The sequence below is a fragment of the Phoca vitulina genome, unplaced genomic scaffold, assembly GCF_004348235.1.
Source record: "Phoca vitulina isolate PV1807 unplaced genomic scaffold, GSC_HSeal_1.0 scaffold65, whole genome shotgun sequence".
In the NCBI taxonomy this organism is placed as follows: domain Eukaryota; kingdom Metazoa; phylum Chordata; class Mammalia; order Carnivora; family Phocidae; genus Phoca; species Phoca vitulina.
The window spans coordinates 4,299,750-4,325,323 of record NW_022589768.1 but is presented as its reverse complement, the minus strand read 5'-3'; the positions used below and the strand labels follow the sequence as shown (position 1 = coordinate 4,325,323).

The 25,574-nt window shown below is 49.8% G+C and overlaps 1 protein-coding gene across 8 annotated transcripts in view; it reads right to left on the bottom strand.

Annotated features, from left to right (window-relative positions):
• The window catches only part of CPEB1 (cytoplasmic polyadenylation element binding protein 1), a 94,374-nt gene that overhangs the window by 4,848 nt on the left and 63,952 nt on the right, over nucleotides 1-25,574 (bottom strand). For 2 of the 8 annotated variants that reach the window (XM_032391855.1, XM_032391852.1), the window contains exons 3-9: nucleotides 21,181-21,369; nucleotides 8,689-8,915; nucleotides 6,726-6,978; nucleotides 4,700-4,813; nucleotides 4,274-4,378; nucleotides 3,210-3,346; nucleotides 113-311 (exon numbers count right to left, since the gene is read on the bottom strand). In XM_032391855.1, coding sequence (XP_032247746.1) covers nucleotides 113-311; nucleotides 3,210-3,346; nucleotides 4,274-4,378; nucleotides 4,700-4,813; nucleotides 6,726-6,978; nucleotides 8,689-8,915; nucleotides 21,181-21,369 — 1,224 coding nt within the window. The other 6 variants (XM_032391859.1, XM_032391856.1, XM_032391858.1 and 3 more) reach the window with 6 other exon arrangements.

Sequence of the window (25,574 nt, the reverse complement as noted above, 5' to 3'; positions counted from 1 at the left end):
ATCTGCAGACTTGGGTCAGGCCTCCCTCTCCACTCCCGTGGGAAGTATTAGAATCTCGGTCTAGCAAGGTCCCAGGGGCCACCAAGCTTTCCCACAGAAGTGGGACACTTACCAATGGGATACTTGTGCTTATCTGTGTCAATCCCAGCGTACACCACTCCACCAAATAGGTCGTTCAAGATGGCTGCCAGGGCCTCGGCGTTGAGCATCCCGTGCAGAGCACCGACGAACACCGTCCTGCTAGGGTCGAGTCTCTGAGATGGGCTCCGGACAAAGTTGCTGTCAGCCAAGACCCAGGGGATCACCTGCACCTGGAAACCACCCAAAGGTGTGTGAGCCCCGGCAGGGAGCCAGAGAGAGCCAGGCTCTTGTATCGCGAGGCGCATGCCCGGGAGGCGCTCCAACTGGGGCTACCAAGGCCCACCCAGTGGGGGCGCAGGTGTATTGCCCAGTCCCAGGCACACAGGTACTCAGCAGCCATCTCACCCCAACCAGAGCTGGGTTTCACTGAGTCTGTGTGTCCGAAATGGGGAGAACAAGTCGAACAGCAGCCTCTCCTCCTGGAGAGCAAGCGGAACAGTCCCGACCGTCACACCCAGGAAGCCAGCACTCTGTATGACCGTCAGCTGTGCCATTCCAGCAGACCACAGAGCCACAGAGACCATGGCGTCCCCGGGGCAGGAAGGACTCAGAACCTGAAGGGTAAGAACTGCAAGGACAGAGGGGGGCATTGCTCGAGGTCCCCCAATGAGACCGTTACTGGCCCAGTGTGCGCACGAGTGGGCGTGTGCCAGGGACGGTGGGAATAACTGGAGACACGCAGGGCGGATGGCTCACAGGGCAGTGTCGCAGCAGGGCAGGGCCTCACCGTGTCCTTTGCCCCTGAGTCCCCTGGGCCTAGAACCAAATCTGGCATAGCAGGCAGAAGACTCCATGAGGAAGTGAGCTGACAGATGCCTGGTGTTTTTGGAAAGTTAATCTGTGAAGATCCGACAACAGCAAAGTCTCGAAGCAGGAAGAGATCTGAGGCAGAAGCCATAGCTGAGAGGACAGGTGATGAGGACCTGGAGGTCCAGGTGGCGCTGGGCACAGAACAGGCCAAGACCAAGAAGATTCTTCGGCAGAGGAGGCTGCACAAGTCAGACCACCTGGGCCTGGCGGAAGAATGAAGAGTCGGGGCTGAGAGGGTCCAGGCCTAGAAGACCCTGGGATGAGCGCCTGATGGCAGTTACCAAGAAAAACTCATTTCACGGGAAGATGAAAAAGTCCACTTTGCTTTTCCACCCCCATGGGGAGAATTACCACCATCTTGGTCTACATCCCAGGGGCCAGCAAGCTTTCCAAGCTTTTTCTTACCCTAAGCACAAGAGTCCAGGATTACAGGACATCCCCAAGAAAGGCCCCACAGGAAGGTGGGGCTCAAGGAGGACATGAAGCTGGAGAGGGGAGTGTGGGTCTGAAAGTGAGAGCAGAGCCACAGGAGTGAGTGACCGAAGTGTCGGGGAGAGAAGAGAGTCCAATACTGACGGCACTGGTGGCAGGGAGGGGACACACGGAGAGAAGAGTCTGAGAGGAAGGAGAACCAGGACAGCCTAGAGTCAGCGCACCAGAGTCAGGCAGGGAATCACTGCAGGGTGACGAGCCGGGGACAGGAAACAGGGAGGTGCCGGCAGGGGGCACTGAGGAGGGCCAGGGGTCTGGGGTATGGCCGTGGCAGCCTCTCACCGTGAAAGCAGGGGACAGGGACGATGGAGCAGGTTAACCAAGTCCTAGAGTGTAATGAGGTGGGAGAGCTGCATGAGCCCCACGCAGCGAGAAAGGGCAGCCGCAAGACCAACTTACCCTGCCACTAAGACAGAATATGAATTAACATCAGGAAACATCTATAAAATAATGAGCCAGTTTTGTTACTTGGATTATTTAATTGTAAATCCAATGTGACCATCTCAGTTTTTTTTTTTCGCCTTTACCCTACAGATTTTAACGGACTTTACTTCCTAGAGCAGTTTTAAGTTCACAGAGAAACTGAGCTGCGAGCACAGAGCTCCCACCTTTTCCCTGCTCCAGTGCACGCACGGCCTCCCCCACGACGAGCAGCCCTGACCAGAGTGGGGCCCACGCTGCAATCGGGGAACCTACGCCAGACATCGTCAGCACCCGGAGTCCATGGTTCACCTTAGGGTTTAATCTTGGTGTCTGTTGTACATTCTGAGTTTTGACAAATGTGTAATGACATGATGCCACCACTAGAGCATCACACAGTGTAGTTTCTCGGCCCTAGAAATCCCGAGCTCCACCTATGCGTCCATCCCTCCTCCATAACCCCTGGCAACTGCTGACCTTTTTACTACAATAAGCATTGCAAGTCCCCATTTTATAGATGAGGAAACGAAGGTTCAGATATATTAAATATCTATTCCAGTATCACAGAAGTGATGTTCTCTGGAACCAGATTTTTAAAAACAACAACACTGATTCCTGAGCGTAAAACTTCCTTTGACAATTGGTTCTCAGACATCACCCTCTAGGACCATTTGTGGAGCTTGGTCCAAAGTGGAGGTTCTGATGCTCCTCCCAAACTGACTCAGTAAGTCTGAGACAGGACCCAGGAAGGGCCCTGGCAGCCCCAGCAGTGAGGGTCACAGGTGGAGTGACACTGCTAGAGACCCATGATGCTGAGGGCACGGGCACACAAGGCCGTGAGCAGGAAAGGCATAAACACAGAGAAGCATATGGAGGAACGCACATCACTGACGAAGCCCTGGATGGGAGCCAAGAGGTGCTCTGTGGATGGTGTAGGCTAAGGAGGGATTTACCCACCACAGACTGGGAGATCGGGAGGCACAGCCTGAGGGCAGGACTAGGGAGAAACAGCTGTAGATTATCAGTTAATTCCAAGTAGAGAAAGCTGGTATTTTCAATTTTATTTTGAAAACCAGACGTTTGGGACAGAGACGTTGGCTAGAATAAGGGCTGGGACATGGTCTGATCTTCACAGGCAGGAGCACACATATACCAGTAAGGCCGCAAGGTTTTTTGTTTTTCTACTGTAACTGAGGATTTTATTGTCCTTACTGTAACATGGGAGGCGCAGCCTTCTTGTCTCAGGAGGAATGCTCGCCCGCGGCCCACGTATTCACCCACCCCAGGAAATCCACTGCCTCATGCACTAAGCACCCTGACCCAGAGAGGACATCGTGCTAACCCACCTCCTTGCAGCGCATCCTTCGGCTGGACATCTTGAAATAATATTCACTCAGACCGTCTGGGCTCAGCGGGTCATGAGAGCAAGCCTGAAGCAAGGCCCGGACAGACTTCTCTAGTTCGAAGACCAGATACACATACCCTATTTCCGGATAAAAGGAGAAACAGCATTAACATCCCTGGGGTGGTTACTCCTCAGCCTTGGTTTTGCAGTAGGGAGTTTCTTCCAAGAAAAATGGCCTCATGTGTAAGATACATGTTTGTCCTACTCCTGGAATGTCTTTCTGAATGGAAGCACTTGCTGGGTCAGATGGCCGGGCCAAGCAAGGGAGAAGCATACCATCTCCCACCCAAGGGAGGGAAAGGACAAGGTGGGACACAGGATCCCATCCTAACCACACAGCTCTTCATCCCAGAACACACAGCATGTTCTGGGCAGCAGAGCCAGGCTGTTGTGGGGCAGGGAGGACAGCAGGTCTGTGGCCGGTCTGCTGGGGCACGGAGGTATTGCTTTAAAAGCCTAGTTAGACCACTGGTTCAGTTCATCGGAACATTTTCAGTGAAGATGGGGCAGAGTGAAAATAGCACCTGCTCCTTTCTACAGGGAGGGGATCTCATTTCAGACCAGTGAGGAATCAGATGCTTGGTCCTCATTCCTGCCAACTCCAAAGGGATCTCAGAATTAGGTCAGGCAACAATATAACTGGGCAAGAAAGGCAGGAAAAGGAAAGCTTTCTGATCGCCTCATTTTGAGAGGAAAGTAGCTGCCGGGGTTTGGGTTTGGAGGGAAGTGCTGCCGGGGTTTGGGTTTGGAGGGAAGTGCACAAGGAAGCTGCACACAGCAGGATTCACAGGCAGCTGGCTGCAGCGTAAGTGTGGACAGAGGGAACATTAGCTCAAGGAAGCAGAGGGATGTGCTGGGTTGGAGAGGAGTGCCGACAGCTCAAACTTCTGTGCTCTGGAGTGCCCAAACCACATTACCAGCATGCAGCTGGGACAGCCCAGCATCCCTCAGTGCAATTACGTACTAGGGAGGGGAAAAAAAAAGCTCCTACCATGTCTGTATTACCTTTAGGCATATTACCTTTGGGAGGACACCGGGGGTGCTTGCCATCCTTACCAGGCCACTCCACACTCAGAGAGCCAAAAACACGGAAGGTGTTAACCAATCCAGCTGCAAGGAGATGGAAAAGAATGGTGGAAACTGAGGGACACCCTCCCGCCCCGCCCAGGAAGGCGCAAGTGCAGGACCACTCTTCTCCCAGACTTCTCTCCCTTGACAAACAACTCAGAGTTGACCTTGGGCCTGGTGACAAGCGTGAGCACCAGTTACAGAAGCAATATGGGCGTTTATGAAATGTACCCCTGCCCCCCACTCCTGCAACACCCTATGCCTGGGCCCAGCTTCAGCCCTGGCTTCAAGTCCAAGTTTAATGCTCTTGAGAGACACGCCCACCTTCAGTGCTTGAAGCAGCAGGTCTCAGAGGCTGCTCACCTTCCGTAATATCCCAAGGAACACCTCCTAGGAACACCTTGCAAGAGTAGATGGGGTTCTTGTAGTTCCGGGGAGGAAGCTGGCCACTCCAGGTACAGGTGGCTTCATTCACAGCTGTGGTGGACGACAGACAGAGAAATGGGTCAGAGGATCAACAAAGTCACTGATCTTTTCTGGGATGAACTTATCCAGGAAGAACTAGACAGGACATGGTCCCAGCCTGGCTGCCTGGGAGGACATCCATGAATATTCTGAAAGGCAAGAAACCTTACCCCTCATCAAACCAGTCAGCCCAGTGTGACAATTCTAAATCACTAATTCTGTCTCCACTAAAACAGAGAGGAAGAGCAAAGCAGATGTGTAGGGTAAAAATGATCACAACCCAAGCTATTTTCAAACATGTGATCAATAAGCTAACCACAAAGCAGCTTTATCTAGTCATGGCTTACAATACTAATTAATTTAAATTTCTAATTACTTTAAAATCAACAAAGCAATTTTGTATACAATGTCCGACAGGCTTACTGGTCCAAACTGGCCTTCTCCCCAAATGTTCCAACGAGGAACATTCTACTGTTTCCTGGTCTTCACTCTGAACTCCGTCTCAGAAGTCAGGACACTGCCAGTAAGAACCAGCAAGAGCAACCCAACAAGACAAGAATGTCTCCACTGCTCCCCTACTCAGAACCATGTCCCATCACTGCCAGCAAGCTTTATAGCACCTGAACAGACACTGGGCCTTCCTTGATGCCAACCCTGTTAGAGAGCAGATTTCCCCCCAACCACCCTGCTTCCTATTTATACCAAATGCATGTTTGTCTAAACCTACTGTGAAGTTTCTCTGACTCAAACACCTCATTAGGAAACCCCTTCTGCTGTACAGAGTAGAAACCATCTTCCGTTTGGCCATTCTGAAAACTTCTAGAGGCCTCTCTGTTCTTGGCGTCCAGTTTGGCCTTCGGCCCATCTCAGTCTGTACCTTTCCAGATCAGTGGGGACTGACTGGTCCTTGCCCATTTTAGTCCTTCAGCACTGGGGCAGAGAGCCAACGAAACCAACCATCACGTCCATCCAGGACAATGACGTGGAAGCTCATTCCTTAAAAGGCACAGGCCCAATGTATTGCTGTGCCAAGAACTTGGGGACCATCAGCAATATTTTGCAAACAAAAACATAAATCAATATAAGGGCCTCATCCAAAAGCAAGGTAATGTCATTTCTTAGGCAAACAATGGCACTAGTACAAACACGGGTTGCCAAAACCATTACGTGAACAGGGTGGCAGAAATATCAGGAGAATGAGATCAGGTCCAGCTCTATGACGGGAAAGACAGACAAACTGAAGCCCGTAGAAACAAATGGATGGAGAAACTGAACATTCACTTAGTCATCAACTCCAGAACCTTGAAGAGCTGTCAGGAAGCATCTCCCTGAAGCGTCGGTGAACAACTTACTAAGACTTCTTTACTTCCAAGTACCGGTATAAGATGAGGAACAGATTCAATACGTGTTTAGGAGAACTTAAATGACAGAACCTAAGGGTTCCTGAGAGGCCAGGACATCCCTTACCTTAGAGGCTGACACAGGGACCACCTACCCCACAGCGCATCCCTGAGTAGACCAATCAGAAAGCCTCGGGGAAGAAAGCTCCAGCATGGGTTATGTCTGACAGGTCTCTGAATTAGAAAGGGGAGAGGCAGACAAAATCCTGGGCATCACTTCCAGGGTTTCTCCTGAATACACCCACCCGTGAAAGAACCAAAAGCAACACTCATACATAGCCGATTTCCATGGAAGAGCACAACAGAGAGGTGGGTCCAACCCCATACGGGCACAGCCTCTTTCCTCTCTGCTCAGCCTCAGAGAAGTTCCTGAGTTTGTCCCGTTAGCACACAGAACAGACCACAGACTTCACCACACAACCAAGTCCCCTCTGCACAGTTCACCAGTCTGTGAACTAAGGTCACTTACTTCCTGTGCCCAGAAGGAGGCCTCAGGCCCCAGGCAAGGCCACGGCCACACTCACCTGCAGCCTGCCGGTGCAGCCTGGCCTCTCTCTCGATGCTGAAGGGGTCTTTGGGAGCTTCGAGGAGGTCCCAGGACGGCCACACAGAAGCTCCCGGCCATCTCTTGGATGCACTGGTTGGGGAGGGGCTGACCGCAGCAAGAGCAGCTTGCTCTTGGTCCATCCGGGACCCAACCCCCATCTTTAAAGGGTCTCTGGGACCACCCCCCGTCAGAGACAGGAAGGGCAGGGGAGGGGAAATGCGAAGGCTGGACTAGGGGAGGAAAAAGGAAGATACGGGTTTTTAAATGACAGTTTTGTTATAAAAGTAATAATCACATTCTATATAGAAATTATACCATTTAGCTCTGATATTTTCTTCTATGTATTTTCTTCCGATGCATTTTTATTAGCTGTTCTTATACTAAAATTTAAACAAATTCTTTTCTCCCCAACTCAACATTTTTTTTCATATTTCCCAGTCTTCATGATCATTTTTAATTAATTTATGATAATCTATTTAGGGAACAGGCTACATTTCACTAACCTATTCCCCTACTGTTAAACATTTAGACACATTCCAAGTTTTCAGGATTATAAATAACAAACTTTAAGGTATAGCTTCTTCTTACTTTGTGTGGTTTTTTTTGGGTCCAATTCCTAGATGTAAAATGTCAAAATGCTTTCTAGGAGGGTTCTGCTTTCTATCAGAAACATAGGAGAGTGCGGCTTTCACTATAAGCTTATGTCAAAGCTCTAAATTTTTACTAACTTAAGTGCGTAAAAATGATTCCACATTATCAAAAAAACACAAACTAGTTACTCAGAATATTTCCTATAAGTTCAAATACTGCCTCTATTTCCCTCTTCTGTGAGCTGTGTGCCCACAACCCTTCAATTAACCCTTGAGGTTGGGTATCTGAGAAAATTCTTTCAACAAAATCCCAAAATATCAAAGCTAGTTATGCGGTAAATTTCCAAGACTGAGCCCCATCTGAATAACATAAGTAGAACCAGAAGCATTTTATAGGGGAGTAAACTGAAGTCCAGAGAATCAAAGGGACCTGCTTGTGGTCACCCTTCTGGAAACATGGCCTGAACAGATAAAACCAACAAGCAGTGGGAACACCAACGCCAAGTTTCGTATTCTAGGACAGGCTGACAGGAGACCAGGTGGGTCCTAAAAGGTCATGCAATGGATGAGAAACGAACCACATCCAACGCTACCAGTCCTGGATACAGAAGAGAGGAGGGTAGGAAAAGAAGCCATCGTATTCACTCAACAGTCGGCTGAGGGGGTTTGGCAGTGCAGAAAGTCAGGCTCAGAAGGCACCTGAAATTGTATTTTATCTCAGGATGGTTTCTCACTGCCATTCCCATGTATTTACTTCTCCCGTCCCCTGTCCCTCGTCTATTCTAATCCACCCACCAATCCTACTCAGCGCAGGTGCCCCTCCTGTCACACATGGCTGTGGGGAAGGAGCATGTGGTACGTAAATTAACTGAGTTCATACATTCATCGTGGCCTCACGCAGAGAGGTGGCATGGGTCAGTAAAGAAAAGAGAGGAGCTACAGTCAGTCTGATCTGGATTAAAATCCTAGCTCTGATAATGACTAACATGTGATTTTTAAAATCTTCACTTAGAAATCTTGAGATAACACACGTAGAGGTACATGAACAGTATTGTTTCAAGGCTCAAGGAAACAACCAAACAGATCAAGAAAGAGAACAATGCAGGACTCCCATATTAACTCTTCAAATTATTTCTCAAAGCCCTTGAAGTAACTTGTAAGAGGAGAGTCCGCTGCCTGAGTCCTGAAAGGTACTGCTCAGTGTGTGTATAAGGCATCGTCTCCTCTGTGGTAGGTGAAGGTTCTCTACACCGATTCCATCATCCCACCTCCCGCCAGCACTCTGACGGACACGCTTCCCACGGCACGCTCACTCGCCCTGCCCACCTCACTGCCCGACAAGTTACATACAATCAAATCTGAGAGATGATCCGATCCAGAACTGAAGCCACTGGTGTCGGAGTCAGAGGGGCTGCTAGAACGGGAGTCCAAGATGGGCCGGGTGTCCAGGCGGGATCCTCTAACTGAGGGTGCTGGAAACTTGTCCACCAAGTCAGATCCAAGGGGGTCCAGAGGCAGGAAGCTCAAGGGGGGTTTCCCCAGGACATTGCCCAGTGGGTTGTGAAGCATGCTCAGTACTAGGAAGAAAGAAAAAAAAAAATAAAGAAGTCTCACGACCTCTTCGTCTCCTTCCCAAACAGCAGTCCCTCCCTTTCCTCCCACGGCTGCCCGAGAAGACACACGCAGGCACATCACTGAAGCACGACAGAACCACAGGGAGAGGGTAACGGGCAGACACCAGGGCCCGCGAGGGGCAGGTCCAGGACGGCTTTCTGAAGGCCAGAGTTCTTGCCGCAGCAGCAGAACTGCTCTCCGCCACCCAGACTCAAGGCTCAGGGCCAGTATTTGGGGAAACTGTGCCAGCAGGAACGCTGGTCACGGCTACTATCAACGTCTGGACGCGCACGCCGTGCTCCCTGAGAAATACCTTCAGCACAGTTAGGAAGCCCAAACCACACTCCTTCCTTACCGCCTGCCAACGTCTTTGTTCAAAGAATTCCCACCTTTCTAACACCACCTAGAGCTCCGTGACAGAATCTCATGCCACGCCCCACCAGTCTGGTTCAACACGAGCAGGCCGTCTCCTCTGCAAAGCTCCCTCACACAAAGTGCTTGCAGGTCAGACTCTGCTATTCACTCCTGAACTGCAGACACTGAGGGTGCAAGCAGAAGGACAGTGTGGTTAAGCCCACTCTGGCTCAAGACGAACCTGGGCTGGAACCCTAGGTCCGACACCACCCCGCTGTGGCTGTGTGCCCTGCTAAGCTCGTGGAGTCCTCATTTTCTCATAAGGTCTCGAGTGGAATAGCAACTACTTCATAGCTTCGTCGGCAGGGTTCAATAACTAAGACAGCAGATGGAAAGTGCTCAGCAGAGCAGTGCCCAGCACACAATAAATATTTAAATACCAAACGGCAAAAAAGAATGAAGCAAAGGGGACGCCTGGCAGGTCATGATCCCAGGATCCTGGGATGGAGCCCCGCACTGGGCTCCCTGTGCAGTGGGGAGCCTGCTTCTCCCTCTGCCGCTCCCCCTGCTTGTGCTCTCTGTCTCTCTCTGTCAAATAAATAAAATCTTAAAAAAAAAAAGTGAAGCAAAGGCCAGAAGACATAAGGGAGGTAAAAGTGGAAGAAGGGGACAACATCTTTCCACCCCTGGCCTTGAAGACATAAGGAATCCAAAGGAAAACATGCCTTTCATCCACGAGGATGAAGAATAAAAGGGCTTTGCCATGAAGCATGGCAGCACGAAGGCTAGGGAAGAAGCGTTCACCAGATAATGTTTTCACCAGAAGACAGGGGAAAATGTCCACCTCAAAATGGCTGTGAGGTGAAACCAAAGTACTGTGCAAAGTACTGTGCGTGTGCATGTGTGTGTCCCTGTGCTCAGTCCGAAGTGGCAGGAATGAACCCCTCCAGGCCTCACACGCAGTCACAGTGAAAGCAGGCTTCGGGGGGCACACACACACGCCGTTCACGACAGAGCGCACGTGCCAGAGGAGACCAGCGCGTCTCCTGTGACCCAAAGATGAAGATAAGGCGGGTGTACCTTTAACTTTTTAAGTGCAGGGGATACTGTGGATGTGTGTGTTTATTTTATTCTGGTAAATATATCCTGGATTCTTAAAGAAACGGTCACACTGGTTTCCCAAAGGGATGTACCACTTTATATTCCTCCTGGCACTGAAGAGAGTCTCCGTCCCCTCCACATCCTGGCCCCCACCTGGTACGCTCAGTCTTTGTCATTCTAGCCAGTCTGATACGCGTGTGTGCTGGGGGGCGGCGGCGGGGGGGGGGCTGCACCACCTACGGCAAAATTACTTTGTTTTTTAAGAAAACATTCTTTTAACTAGGCCTTTGAAAGCAATTTTCTAAGCACGGGCCGGTAACTCTATGCTCAAAGTAAGCGTCTCTCAATGCTTGGATTCCGACGTCCAGCAGAAATAATCCTTGTCAAACTTCTCAAATACTCCTGACAAGCCGCTGCCTCGGTGACGCACAAAATCCAAGGCCCTGAGCTCGTGCCCTGAGAAGGCAGGAGGTGTGAAGATTTATTCAAGGCTGCTTCTTGGTGCTGCAAAACCTGGCATAAAAGTGCTGTGAAAACTAGTGGATCATACATATTGGCCTTAAAATGGTACTAATGCCCTAGAGGGCCTCATCTTCCTTCACATTTTACAGAAGTGTAGGGTGCCAAATAACAGGGTATCATACAGAGCTTTGAAAACCAAGTTTGGGCGTGCAGACCTCACCGTGAAGGTACTAGGCAGACACTGAAGATCTGCTGTGGGGGTGGCCGAGGCGGCTGACAGGAAGGCCCCCCCTGAACCCGGGGCCCAGCTGAGAGACTATGTCTACACTCGATGGGCCACTCTCACCACATGGGACCCATACAGGGCTGTGAAGGAGGAAGTGGAACAAGAGCTGATGGAAACAGCTGCAGGGGAGGGGAAGGATGGGTCACGCAGTGCAGGTGAAAGACAGAAACGGGTCAACACAGTGGATGCAGACGCAAACCAGCCATTTCAGTGTGCTGAGAGCTGCAAGCGGGATAAGGGACAGACAGAAGAAACAGGAGGTGGTGGGACGGTGAACACTGAGCTTTGAGGATGGCAAGACGCAGGACTGTGACCAGCGGTGGGCTGACATAGAATGTATGAGAGGCTGGACAGGACATCCATAAGGAGATGAAAGGGACTCATGGTGATAACTGGGCCTGCGGTTAAAACCAACAAACACTGAGATCCTCAGAGAAGGAAAGAACTGAGAAATTGGAAGGAACAACAAAAGGAATGGCCCTGAGGTAAGTGGTAGATGAGGCTACCTCATCTCCCGCTTGACAAAGCAGCACCATTGAAGAGAAGCCCCCAGCAAATGCACAGGTCAGAGGGGGCATTCCCCAGGAGAAGACAAGACACAGAGCTGTGTGTCAGTCCTAGAAAAAGGTACGGCACTGTAGGGAGCCCCACGAGTTCTCAAGGGAAACACAGCATAAAGCAGCAGAAAAAAGCTCAAGAGAGGATGGCTGGCCCAAAGGGCTTGTGTCTGGGGGTGTCAAGGACAATAAATATGGGCTACAGTAACTGTCTTCACCCAAGGTTTTGAAAAAAAAGTGTATTTGGAAGAGTCAAAAAGCAACTTGGGTGCCATTGCAAACTACTTTTCTCATTCCCATCAGTTTCTGTTCACTACCGTTGCTGGTACTTCTGTTCTACCAGCCACAAATCCATCCACCTCAACTAACATGCAATTTTTTTTTTTACCATGCCCACAAAGGTATCTTGAGACTCTGTCAAATTCCTGTGCAAAAGCGAGGAATTACGTCTACAGCACTCCTCTCAATGTGATAATAAACCTGTCTAAAAAGAAAATGGCATGACAACCCACATTGGCCACTAATGAACTCACTTCCTTAAGTGCCCATGGTTCATGGTCAATCATCTGTTCTACAGTCCGGACCAGGTTCAGTCAAGCTCCTACCATTCACTAACACCAACTTCCACTTACTGCACATAGAGTATGTGCCAGATGCTTTGTTAGAAGCACTTTAGGTAAGTAATCTTCACTAAACCCTAAGCAGTAAGTCCTATTACCCCATCTTAACAAAAGAGAACCCAAGGCTCAAAGGGCAAGCATTGGTGTAAGTAAAAGCTAGTGAGTGACAGGATGGGACCCAATTCTTTCTGATTCTGAGCTGTATCTTCTGAAATGCACCTTTCACTAGCTACTTTTATTTTTTTTTTTAATACTCAGGACTTTACATCTTTTTGTCTTCCTGTTCTCAACACCTCTCTTTTGTTCAAACTCCTTTAAGACCATCAGCCACTGACTGACAAAGCTCTTGAGCCTACCAAAGGTCAGTGCCTTGGGATCTAAATGATCCAGGCCTTGAAACTTCTCTAGGGCCTTGCCACTGTAGGAACTCATTAAAAATGCATCATGGGCCCCACTCCAGACCTACTGGATCAGAACCTGCATTTTGAACAAGATCCCCAGGAGGTTTGTGTGCACATTAAAGTTTGAGAAGCACTCATCTAGAAAAACCTGAGGCTTGCTACATCAAGCTTTTCACCAGTTCCCCTCACCACACCCCAAAAACGTTTCATGTCATTATTTCCGTTGACTTAAAAACTGTAGGTTAAACACAGCTCTAGTAGAGCATAATGGCAACTAATACCGAAAATAACAAAAGCACGGTGGCTATCCAGGACATTTTCCAAAGAGTCTGATCTCTGAAAACATTGGTGGGGTGCGCAGAGGGGAGTAGGGTGGAGAGAGGGAGGGTGATAGTAACAAGGAGCAAAGAATATATAAGGGTGGTACAGACCGGGGCGCCCGGGTGGCTCAGTCGTTAGGCGTCTGCCTTCGGCTCAGGTCATGATCCCAGGGTCCTGGGATAGAGCCCCACATCGGGCTCCCTGCTCCGTGGGAAGCCTGCTTCTCCCTCTCCTACTCCCCCTGCTTGTGTTCCCTCTCTCGCTGTCTCTCTCTCTCTCTCTCTCTCTGTCAAATAAATAAATAAATAAATAAATAAAAATCTTAAAAAAAAAAAAAAGCGTGGCACAGACTGTGGTAACAGTTTTGGGAAAAATGTTGACCGGAGCAAGCTGAATGTTGAGAAAAATATTCAAGACAACCAAAATACTTTGTAAGCTCACACTGGGCAAAAACAAAGGGAGCTAGGACCTACTGCTTGGAGCAGACACCTGTTAAGAGAGAAGGAAAAGTGCCACGAAGGACACTACTGGGTCAGGTGACAAAACTGGACTACAAACAACAGTTTAATGAAAGTATTAGATCAACTTTATGTTGATTGGAATTGAGAACGGCTTTGTTATGTAAGAACATCTCTATTCTCAATGGTTCAGGAAAAACTTATGTAGAGACAGAGAGAGAGAAAGAGAACATGCAAATGATAAAGGTGAATGTCAACAATAGGAGAATCCAGATAAAAGAAATACAAGCATTCCTTGTATAACTTTATAACTTTAGTAAATCTGAAGTTATTCCCAAACAGAAAGTTTTTTTTTTAAATGACACGAAGGAAAACTAGTCAATTCCCACTGGACTTTCTCTGCCTCTTTAAAGGTAACTGGATCTAGCCTGAAAAGGAGAATCAAGTACAAGTAATAGGGCCTAGAATCCCCAGCGGGGGTGGCAGGGGAGGGGAGGGGGATGATAATTAAGTACCTTTCGAGCCTCTGCCTAGAAGAAGAAATAATCTTCTTTTAAACAAGCTTTTTAAAACCTCAAAAACATTTGTATGAATATCTGCAGGCACATATGTGGACAAAGTTCTGCCTTCTCAGCCAAGCATGCCAACCCACTCCAACAGTAATCAGCTCAACATCTGGCAGAGAGCGGGTGATCAGTGTCTGCTAAGCAGTACTGGAAGGAAGGGGGCATCACATCGCTTGCAGCCAGTATGCTCCCCGAGGCTACACCCCTTCCACCAGGGTTATTCAACTTAAGGACGCAATACTGACTTAGAGGCAACTTGGAACTAGGGGAAAAAATTTCAGTTCATCCCAACCCAGCCCATCACCAAAACAGAGGTTGAGAGAGGTGGTTACTTGCCACATCCAATTTGTGACAATGCTCCTTCTGCTGGCTTCCAATACTTTTTTCAAACAGAACTAAACATATATAGGTACAGGCGGAAGACAGCTACTCTGCTTGAGGAAGGGCAAGATGAAAGAGGCACCTCCCTGCCATCTGTTGGGATCCTTGCAGCCATGGATACACACTTCCACATTCAAGTACGAAGAGCAGGAAAGAGTGCTTCGCTGAACACCATCCCAGCCACATAGAAGAACAGGGGAAAGGCTATTCTGATGGCTCAGAAAGGGACAATGCCATCTAGCAGACATAAGGTCTGGGTGCCCCGGGATTAATACCACCTAGGTCACATCAGCACCTCCATGCAGTTTCCTGCAAATATTACAGTGGAAGGGGCCAAGAATATAGCAGGAGTTGGTCTAGAAGATACAGGGAAGATAAGAAAATCTAGTATAAACAGGTCTAGGATTTTCCAGGTATTTTGATATTTCCTTCAACCCACAGAAAGAGCCAGGTTTCTGGAAACTGCCACCCGTGGTCAGAATGCCCTGGAGTGACCCGACTGCCCCTAAATTGTCAACTCACACAAGACCTGGCCAGGCAGTTCTTTGAATGTCTACAGACCAAAGGAAAAGCTTCTGGGGAAGGTAGGACCTCATTTTAAGAGATGGAACCTGTCTTGCTCTCAGCTCAGGCCCTGAGACCCTACTTCCCTTGGCGTAAGGTTGCTGGGTGGCCAGCACCGATCCTTAGCAGCTGAGAATCAGGAGGGAAGGAGCCAAACAGCTAGCAATTGATAACGTTTCCCTCTTCCTAACCTGAAGTAGGAAGTGTATCTACTGGAAAAGCTTCATAACCTAAAACAGTGGAAGTGATAGGTCACTTATGCTGCAGGCCAGTAACTTATCTCGAAGTCCACTTCCCATCACAGGGCACAGAGCTTCACCAAGGCCAGATGTCAAGTATTAACCCAGATGGCTTGGGGGGTGGGAAGTGTGGGAGAGAAGTCCATAGTCACCCTTCAATGGGAGCCAAGGCCCTGACCTCTGCGCTGTATTCCTGAACTCCACAATTCGGGGACCATAGGAAGCCTGAGATTTACCAAGTCCCTCCAGCCCCGGTGGCCAAGCGCATGGCACTTGTATCTTCCAAAAGTGACTAAGAAAAGCAGTGTGCTCTTCCTGGGGCAGAGGCACTCATCCCCACTCACATGCTGGCAAGAATCAGCATCAGCTACAGACAGCTCTCAGGGAAGTCACGGGGCGGGGGCGGGGGGGGCGGGGGGAGAGGACCTGGCAGAGGGTTCCATCTCATTAATGCTTCCTCAGAGGGTACAGGCGACCAAATCAGCAGTAATATTTTTAGACCGATTGTTAACTTTCTCCACTTTCACCCTTCTATGCCAGCTCCTGTGGGTTTTACAGCTGAGTCACTGTTCGAATTTTCTGAAGCCTTCCCCAAGAGTACAAAGTCACCCAGAGTCTGATGGTGGCAGCAATAATGGCAGCAAGAGCTTGGCACTGGATGTGGGTATTGCAAGACACTGTCTGAGTTTGAGCTCAGCTTGGGGAGAGACTAGGCCCAACACATCAGAGTCAGATGCCTGCTATCTACTGGGAGTAGTCATGGAAAAAACCCAAACCAGGGGCCATTATTTCTAGCCTGAGATTTAGGGCCACACACCTGGAACCCTTCCTTCCCTATCCCAACCCTTGGTTCTAGGCTGCTTGCTCAAAACCCATCTGAAGGCATAGAGGTAGGAAGGGGTAGGGCAGCACTCACTCCAGGTGTAACAGACTGCTCTTTGCCTAGAACTCCAACACTGCAACTCTCCACTGCACCCCAACTCTCCACACCCCAACTCTGCACCCTACCCCAACTCTCCACCACACCCCAACTCTGCACCCTACCCCACCTCTCCACCACACCCCAACTCTGCACCCTACCCCACCTCTCCACCGCACCCCAACTCTGCACCCTACCCCAACTCTCCACCACACCCCAACTCTGCACCCTATCCCACCTCTCCACTGTACCCCAACTCTGCACCCTACCCCAACTCTCCACTGCACCCCAACTCTCCACATCCCAACTCTGCACCCTACCTCGACTCCCCACTGCACCCCAACTCTCCACCGCACCCCAACTCTCCACCACACCCCAACTCTGCACCCTACCTCGACTCCCCACCGCACCCCGACTCTCCACCACACCTCGACTCTCCACCATACCTCAACTCTCCACCATACCTCAACTGTCCACCACACCTCAACTCAGGTGGCAGTCTTCTGAGTGTCAACTGCCTCCGCTGACTGTGGATCCCACAGGTCCAAGGTGGTACCCAATATAGCCCTTCTCCCCTGTCCTGCTCACTGGACAAATTCCCTTACCTGAAAAAATGACATACCCAAGTCCTATGTAAGGTCGGCACACATGCTCTCCTACCCAACTTATTTCTCACCTAGGAGGCACCCTATTGTTTACTGCTTCCCAGGCCCTCCCTCCTCTCTGCACAGAAAACTATCCCTCAGTAGGCTACCTGACTCCATGACAGAATTCACGTTCCAGTGTATGACAAAATTTTCTGTAAATGCGTCTTCATGCCTTAGAAGCTATGGAGGTTCAGAGATACTGATCTTTGAAGAAATCTATCCATCCAGCTGATCAAAACAAGTAGGAGGCAGAAGAATGAGAGAGACCTTGACAGAATTCTACAGTTAAAACTACCCAGGATTAACAACACGGGGGCTTGGCATTCATCGTTCATTCAACAGATCCTTATAAAAAGCCATGAGCCAGGCACTGTGCTGCATGCTGGGGATAGAGCAGGACAACCTGGATAACGGAGTCAGATCTGCACAACTTGATCGGGTTCAGGAAGTAAGTCCATGTTCTACAGACGAGAGCCCAACTGTGTTTTGAATGTCACCTCAGAAAGGCTGTTTGGAAGGGCAGCAGTAGCAGAAGCAAAAGCTGATCCAGCCTGCCCACCAACGGGGAGCCTACAAGTAACACATAACCTGACTGGTCGGTTAGCAGTCAGGGAACAAACCAGAGAAGGTTGACAGGTTAATCCCTGAGGAACTTCTATAGGACAGTGGGAGAAAACAAGACATGGCCTCTGGCATCCTCAGACTGAGCATCTGGTCTACCTGCTGGGCTTCAGTACAAGGCATTCATTAGGAGTCCCTGGCTTCCAGGCCCCCCGAAAGTAGATTCTCAGTCACCCCCCTTCCTGCTGAGTAATGCTGTATGCAAGAGTCCCCAGGGGGGAGTCAGGAAGACCGATCCATCCGGTGGTGCTGCTGATGAGCAGACTCAGGTGGAGGGGAGTCAGAATGGTCCACTGCACACCCTGTCCTTGAGGGGCCTCAGCAAGGGAACACACCACCTCTGGTCGGACAGCCCCGGGGCTGTATGTAGAGACACCTTAACAGAAGTGTTCTTGTCCAACATGTTAGAGTTCTGCTTACAGGAACACAGATGTAACAGAAAGCACAAGAGTTTTGGAACAAAGAGACCTGGGTAGAATTCTGGCAGTTGTGGGATTTCTGGTACTTCACAACCTTTGTGAGCCTACCTCCTCATCTTTACAACAAATGTACACACTTCACAGGACTGTGCAAGCATTAAAATCACGTGATGGACTTCACGTAGGAAGCAGTCAGTAACTAGTGGTTTTTGTCATTCCATCCCCCATCCTGAGCTATTGAGGACAGCTTTCAGAGCCCTGCTGTTCCATTACAGGACTTAAGACACTGCCAGGAAGACAAAGGTAGTGCTGGACACAAGACCTGAGGTCTAAGGGAAACACCCACTTCTAACAGTAAAAGGGCTTCCTTCCCAGCAAGAGGTGAGGCCTCAGGGCAGGCAGAGTCTAGAGAGCGGGACCCCACAAAGTACCATATCCAAACGAATACTGGCCTTGTGGGCACAAATCTCAAAACCAGATTCCACTCCAGTGTCTTCAAACAGGCCTCTGAGGCCAATGGAACCCATGCAGCAGAAGGACCCTAGTCCCTTCAGAAAGGTCTCCATGTTCCAGCCTCATGCTGAAAACCCAATGAAAGGTTGTCCCTACACCAAAACAAACAAACAAAAACAAACAAAAAAAACACCCCAAAACCCTTAGGGGAGAAAATGGAAGCACCCATCATAGCAAATACCATGCTGCGTTTGATATGCCTTCTCACCGCTTTTCCCTTGAGAGTCATGGGGATTTTATTCACTGATGAATAACCTAGTACCTGGCACACAGCTAGGGCTCAATGACTGATAGTCTTGGCTAAATTTATTCAAGCAAAAGCCCTGCCATCTCTACCCTTGCCCCCAACATTGCTAAATACTTAAAAGTGGCAGAAGATGGTCAAACGTAAAGCCATAGCTACCTGGTGCAATGTATCACCGGTGAAGCAGAGCCCAAGGAATAAGCGTGCACCTTGAGCTCCACACAGACAGCCCAGTACGATGCTGTGAGGATAACTCCCAGACTGTCCAGAGCTGTTGAAATACCTCCTCCCCCCTGAAGAAAGTGAGCTAGTTGGTCTTCAGATGGGAAGGCAGTGTAGGCACTGGAATGTGGGCTGCATGTTCCCGCATTGCTGGCAAGGGTGCCCAATCTGGCCCTGCAGCTGGCTGGTGGGAGGCCTACATCCTACTCCAGCAGGCGGTACCCTCATGTGGGCTTTCCGAGAAGGCCCCGAGCTCAGACGAAGAAGAGGGTGGCCATCACCAAAGCTTCAGAATTCAAGGACATCATGGATGTCAGGGATGAGTGTGTCCTTAACCCTCAGAAAGGAAGACAGAGCCACACCAACCCTGCCCATAGCCAGATCATACCACTGGGGCAGTCCTCTGGTCCCTGTGAATGCTAGGGCCACAGACTGCAGTCCCTCCCTGATCCACAGAATCATGTAATATTTATCACTAAAGTGCCTGAGATGAAAGGTGGAGAAATAAATCAATCCCCACTTTGGAGACAAATAGCCGTAAGCACAGGACATTCGGTAGCAGGGAAGCCAGAGAAATTTTGGTTGTGTCCAAGCTATTTTTTACAGCCCAATTTCACAGTAACTTTCAGGCCATGTTCTCCAAGGCCCAGCTGGGTCCTCCTGCAATTCTATGCGCTATAATACTTTTCAAAAGGACCCCTGTAGCTAAGACAGACCAGAGCCAAAGAAGGGCCACGCCCCAACCTGGTGTCGGTGAAATAGTGCCTTAGTCCAACAGGGATCACACAGACAGGTGCCCACCTCCTCTGTGAGCTCTTCTGTCTTTTGCTCAGATATCGTGGGACTGAAGACAAGGCCAGCTTCATAGGCCATCCAGGTTGACCTCAGAGTACCACATAAGAGAAGTGACCACGGCCTCCGAGCCAAGATCTCCAGGCACAGGATACATACTTGCTTGCCCAGGGGAACAAGGCACCTACCAACATTTCTGGACAAACCTGAGTCAGCTCAAGGCCAGTACTTCAAGAAATTCTACCTTAACCGGAGGTAGTTACTTAGGGCAAAGCTCTTCCCCATCCTCAATCAAATTAAAAAAAAAAAAAAAAAAGCCAGCCCCCTACCCCCAATCAAATGGGATTTTGCTGAAACAACTGGCCATTAAAATGCCAACAGACACAACAGTCCCAGGCTCTGCAAAGCATTCTAAAAAAAGACCTGCGCCAAACAGGGTGGAGGCCAGAGAGATCAACAAGACAGCACCTTGCTGCCTTGACTGTCAGTTTCTGGAGCAGGGGAGGCGAGGGAAGGATGGCAGGCTCAGTGAATCTCATGGTCAGCACCAACAGCAAATGGCTGCCCCACCCCCACTACCTTTCCATCTTCCCAAAGTATCTGCAGCTGATACTCTTTTTATTAAGACACAATTTACATAAAGAAAAACACATGGATTTTAAGTTCCCTATCATATTTCCTAAGTTCCCAATTCTTCCTGAATACTCCAAGACTTGGGTCCGGCCAACCCTACGCACCCACCCCCACCCCCCGCCCCATGTACCACAAGAGGGAGATAAACAGGCACTGGGAAGGTCTCACCAGAAGCAGCTCAAGGGGTTGCCAAGAAGCCCCTTCAATCTGTCCCCACCAAATCCTCCCAAGGCAACAAGGGGTCCTAAAGAGGAGTGGCTCTTCTCCATCCATTTGGTTACCCTTCACACAAAGAAAAACAAAGCCTCCGCAGCTTAGAGTTACTCCACCCCAATGACCCTGCCTACCCCTTGCCAGGGTTCAATGCTCTTACCCATATGTTAAGCCAATTCCAATATCTTAATGTCACCCAGCTTCACCTGAGGTTAAAATTATTCCCTTGCCATGATTCAGGGACCACCCATCCTCATATACAAGTCCCTAGTTTTAAAAACCACTGAGAAACAGAATCTGGACATCCAGTGATCAACCCCTTAGGTCCCCTCCCCCACCTAAAAGTGTTTTGCTTCATCATCTCCAAGACAGGCCTGGGCGCTAGGGGGTTAGCTGGATCTTTTCTGCATAAGACTGTCACCTTGGGGACCCTTCTCAGGGCCACCCCAGGTGCAGACTAACAACTCCAGGGAATTTATCAGGGTAAGTGGAAAAGCCATGCCTGCCTTTACGAGCAACCATCTGTCCTGCCACACTCACAGCCAGCATTTCCATCTCTTGCAAAACAGCTCCATGTTGTATTGGGGTGGGGGGGGGAGTGATGCAAAGGGGAAGAGAACAACTGTTGCTGTGGATGTCTTCGATCGCCACCCATGCGTCCCCCTCCCCCAGCCAACTCATTTCCTGGCACTCACCCGAGTGTGTGCTGCTCTGGGCTGAGGAATCCGAGTCCTGGGTGCTCCAGGGTCGGTCCCAGCCTGTGAGACTGAGGGACTGCAGGCCAAGGCACAAGTCATTTGCATCTGGGAGGCCCCGGGAAGAATCTTGCGCAGAGGTGGGGAAAAGCATCCTGCTTGCAACTGTTTCTTCAGAGTCCTGGAAGTCTGCTTTGGACAGGACGACAGCAGAAACCCCAGAGTTAAGGGCTGTTTTCCCCAGTATTACCAACAATAAGTATTATTAATAGTAGTTTCCCCAAGCCCAAGGAGCAGACATCCAAGCTGGCTGGATGCTGCGGCCGCTGCCTCTGCACTTTTGGGGGCGTTAGAGCAAGAGCAGTTGCCATACAGCCCCCCTCCCCACATACACACCCCTATCCCGTCTGCATTACAGACTGGGCCAGCATGTGATCAGGCTGCTGATGCTTCCCGCTGCCAGTGACATCAGCCGGCTGAGCCGTGCAACACAGAGCGGCATCATCCCTCACAGGATGGGGGAGGAGCGGGAGGGGACGACAGGGAGGAGACTTGCCTCCCCGGGAAAAGACAGCACAACAGCTACTTGGAACAGTCCGGGTGCAGTGCCGGTAAGTCAGGGTTCCGAGGCAGCGCCCTCCGGTCTCCAGCAATGGTGGCCAAGCGGCCCTCAGGCACGACTGAAGTCCTCTCTGCTGACAGCAAAGCCAAAGCAGCCGACTGCCTGCTTGTGGAGCTCTGCCCTCCTGCCCCTCCCTTCCCCTCCCTCTGCTCTCCACCCCCAAACCCAAAAACACTCTAGTCCTGGACTCTCTCCAGCTGCTTGCTCAAGCCCTGGTTTTGCAGCCCAATGCAAAGCTTCACAATCCTGCTAGCAAAAATCTATGTGCTCCAAGTGGCCCTGAGCAGCACCCTGACACAGCAGTGTTTACCACGGAGGGAGAGAATCACCTTCAGAAAAACACGGCACACTTGGACCCTGGGGAACACCACCTGGTGCTCCAGGCTTGTCTCGAGCCGTTTATCACAGAGAAAAGGGGTCAGCTGTGGCAGAGGGAAGGGACTCAGTGGGCTGCTCAGGTGTGTCCCACAGCCCACACGCCAGGGTAAGCTCTGCCCTGACCAGGACAATCCCCGTCCCCAACAGGATGGGCAGTGAGTCATGAGCAGAAAGGTCAGGTCCAGCTCCCCTACCCTCCAGCAACCACAGGGACAGACTGGGGCGACCCTGCTAGAACACTGTCAGAGAGACGGAAAGAGGAGAAACGGTCCCAGTTGTATTCTGCCTCGTCAGAGATCAGGAGCTTCCCCCACCCGCTCTGTTGATACTCTTTCTCTGGCCTTCCAGGAGCACTCAGAGCTACACTGGCCAGCCAGGAGGCTCACAGATGCCTCAGTCAGGGGTGCTGCCCGCGACCCAGGCCCTACTTCTGTGACACGCACGGCTCCAGCAACGAAGTCCAGCTCTGCCCAGAGATTGTGGAACCTCCACCATTTCCTCTTTGCCAACGTGCTCTCCCCCATCAGTCCTTTTCCATCATGACCTCTAGTCACAAGGCTCCCCCCTCAGAAAAGAAGGTAGAGCCAAGTCCCAGCCCCAGCAGGCGGGCTGCTCACACCTAGACCAGGCTGGAAGCACGCCACCACGCTTGCTCTCCTGTGTTCCACGAGGAGGAACCAGACACAGGAAGCAGGCCCACCTGAGACTGCCCATGACAGGGTCCCAGGTGGCAGAGGTGGGGATAATGCTGTTGGCCACAGGAGAAGCTAGCCAGAGCCACCTGCACTACGTCCCCTCGTGCCCTGAGGCATTCAGGCATAGCCGAGAGGGGAGACATGACCAGTCCGTGGGAGGGACTCCTACCCTTGGAGGTGGCTTTTTCTTTTTCTTTTCTTTTTTCTTTTCCCCAGAGCTTTGCTGCTGTGTCATCCATCCACGTTATTCCTGTCTGGCTGTAGGTACTCTGCTTGCTCTCTGTGTTTGTTAAAGCCCTGCTCACCACCGCACCATGCTGTGCTGTCCTCACCCCAGAACACTCCCTCCTGCTTCTCTATGTCCCCACTTCACACAAGCTAAGGGTATACTTTAAAAATAATCTGTATGTACTAACTACAAAAATGTAATGCTACCTTTAAAAACATCCATATTTAAGTACCCATTCCCCTCCCCAAACCATCTTTCCATATAGTCCCTTCTACCCACAGTGAGGCCACCTAGGCCTAGAAGCAACTGTCCCTCCCAACCTCTAAAATGAGGGTTTTGTGTACATGACTACCCCCATGACCCTGGCAAAGAGAACCTAATCACTAACCATATTCCTGCTGCCCAGAGTCCGTGTGGCCGACCAGCAGTATCAGTGTCACGGGGAGCTTGTTACACGTGCAGAATCTCAGGCCCCCCTGAGGCCTACAGAAACGATCTACATTTTAACAAGATTCCCAGTTGCTGTGTATGCACATGAAAGTTTTAGCGATATATCTATACAACTTCCACAGCCTTCCCACCCCAAGCTGACCGACCCAGGCCCAAGCAGCAGGGTTGTTTCAGGACATTGATGGCCATGCACATCCAGAAGCTCCGGGATCTAAATACAACCTGACCTTCACGGCCAGCGTCCCCACTACAAGCATCACCGCTGTCCTTATCCAGATATTCTCCATTCCACGGTTTCTTCCAGAAAAAGGCTTTCACTACCACTGCAGGATTCCTTCACTAGATCCTAAAAATCAATGGAGCCCGTACCCATTAAATGCTTAATGTAGCAGGCTGGGAAAAATTAAATAGCTTTAAAAGTCTGATAGATCTTGCTTTGCTCACCAGGTCTGCCACTGGCTGATCTCGGCCAAGTTACTTAGCCTTGCTGAGCATCTTTTTATCTGTAGGGTGGCAAATGCAGCTACCTTTCAGGATCACATAAAGTGTCTCGTACGCTGCCTGACACAAAGTATTTCATCAGTGTTTTATTTTCAGTAGGGTGACCATATAATTTATCATCCAAACCAAGGCATTTTTGAGAGAGAAAGGGGGCAAATTTTGATAATCATACCAGAACAAACATCCGGTTTTAAAGTCAGTCAGTCACAGAGACGAAAAGTACAACACTAGATAAATAGTTAATAATGCTGTAGTAACATATGGGGACAGACGGCGACATTATTTCCTGTGCACTGAGTAACAAACAGAACTGTCCAATCACTAGGCCGTACACCTGAAACTAACGTCACGCTCTATGTTAATGATACTTCAATTAAAACAAAATCGTACCAGGACAGCAAGCTTAAACAGAGACCGGAGGTGAACTGGTAGGCACGGTCACTCTATCCACAGCCAGTTGTGTTCAGAAACGTTTTACTCAAGGAACGTTTTTTTTTTTTTTTTTTAAGTAATCCCTATACCCAATGTGGAGTTCAAACTCACGACCCCGAGATCCAGAGTCACACGCTCTACTGACGGTACCAGCCAGGTGTCCCTCCAGAAACCTTTTACTCAAAAAGCCTCTTTTCCAATGGCTGCCTAATCCTCTCTCTCCAAATTTACCATTCTGCTCCACCTCTTTCCTCTGTACTGAAAGAAAGTTTGAGGAGCACACTGTCAACCAAGCTGACGTGCAGTGAGGGAAGAGGTCTGAAAGGCAAAGGGTAATTTCACTGAGCAAAAGCTTTTCTTTGCTTCTCAAACTCACTGCGGATGCTGGACAGGAACCTGCCCCTTTTCACTGGACGCTATTTTCATCATCTGTTGCCAAGCACCAACTAAGCACTCTGAAGTATTAAAAGCTGGTAACCAGCGCAAGATGAAGTGAAAATTCTCATTCAAAGGCAGTCTATTGAACAATCTCTCTTAAATGCTTTTTCCTACAAGTTTCCTTTATCCATACCTATACAAATACCTATACAAAGCTTCTGATTTAAGTTTCTTAATTTGGTTCAAAATTTTAAAATCATTCCCCTTTGAAAAAATATCAGTTATCTTCTTTACAGTTAATCTCCCAAATTTCTTAGTAGCCATACAACTCAGGGAGATAAGTAAACTGACCCAAAGTTCAAAGTTTGCCACAATCTAAAATACAGCATCCCCTGGCAGACTCAAAATGCAGAGGTGAACCAGGGACTCTGGCTCAGGGGCTTGGAGTGGCCTCAACTCTGATCTTTTCCATCTTTTTCGGAACCTGTCTGTCCTCTGATGACTCCTCTGCCGGCAGAACTTAGCACAAAACTGCTCGGGGTCCACCGCAGCCACCATTCCTGAGCATCTGGGGAGTAGAGGAAGTAAGATGAGAACAGTGCCAGGAGGCCATCACTTTTGAAACCATGAAGGCATTCTACAAAGGCAGATGGTGATTGCAAAAAGTTGGTTGGCTTCAGAGAACAGATATATCACAAGGTGATCCTAG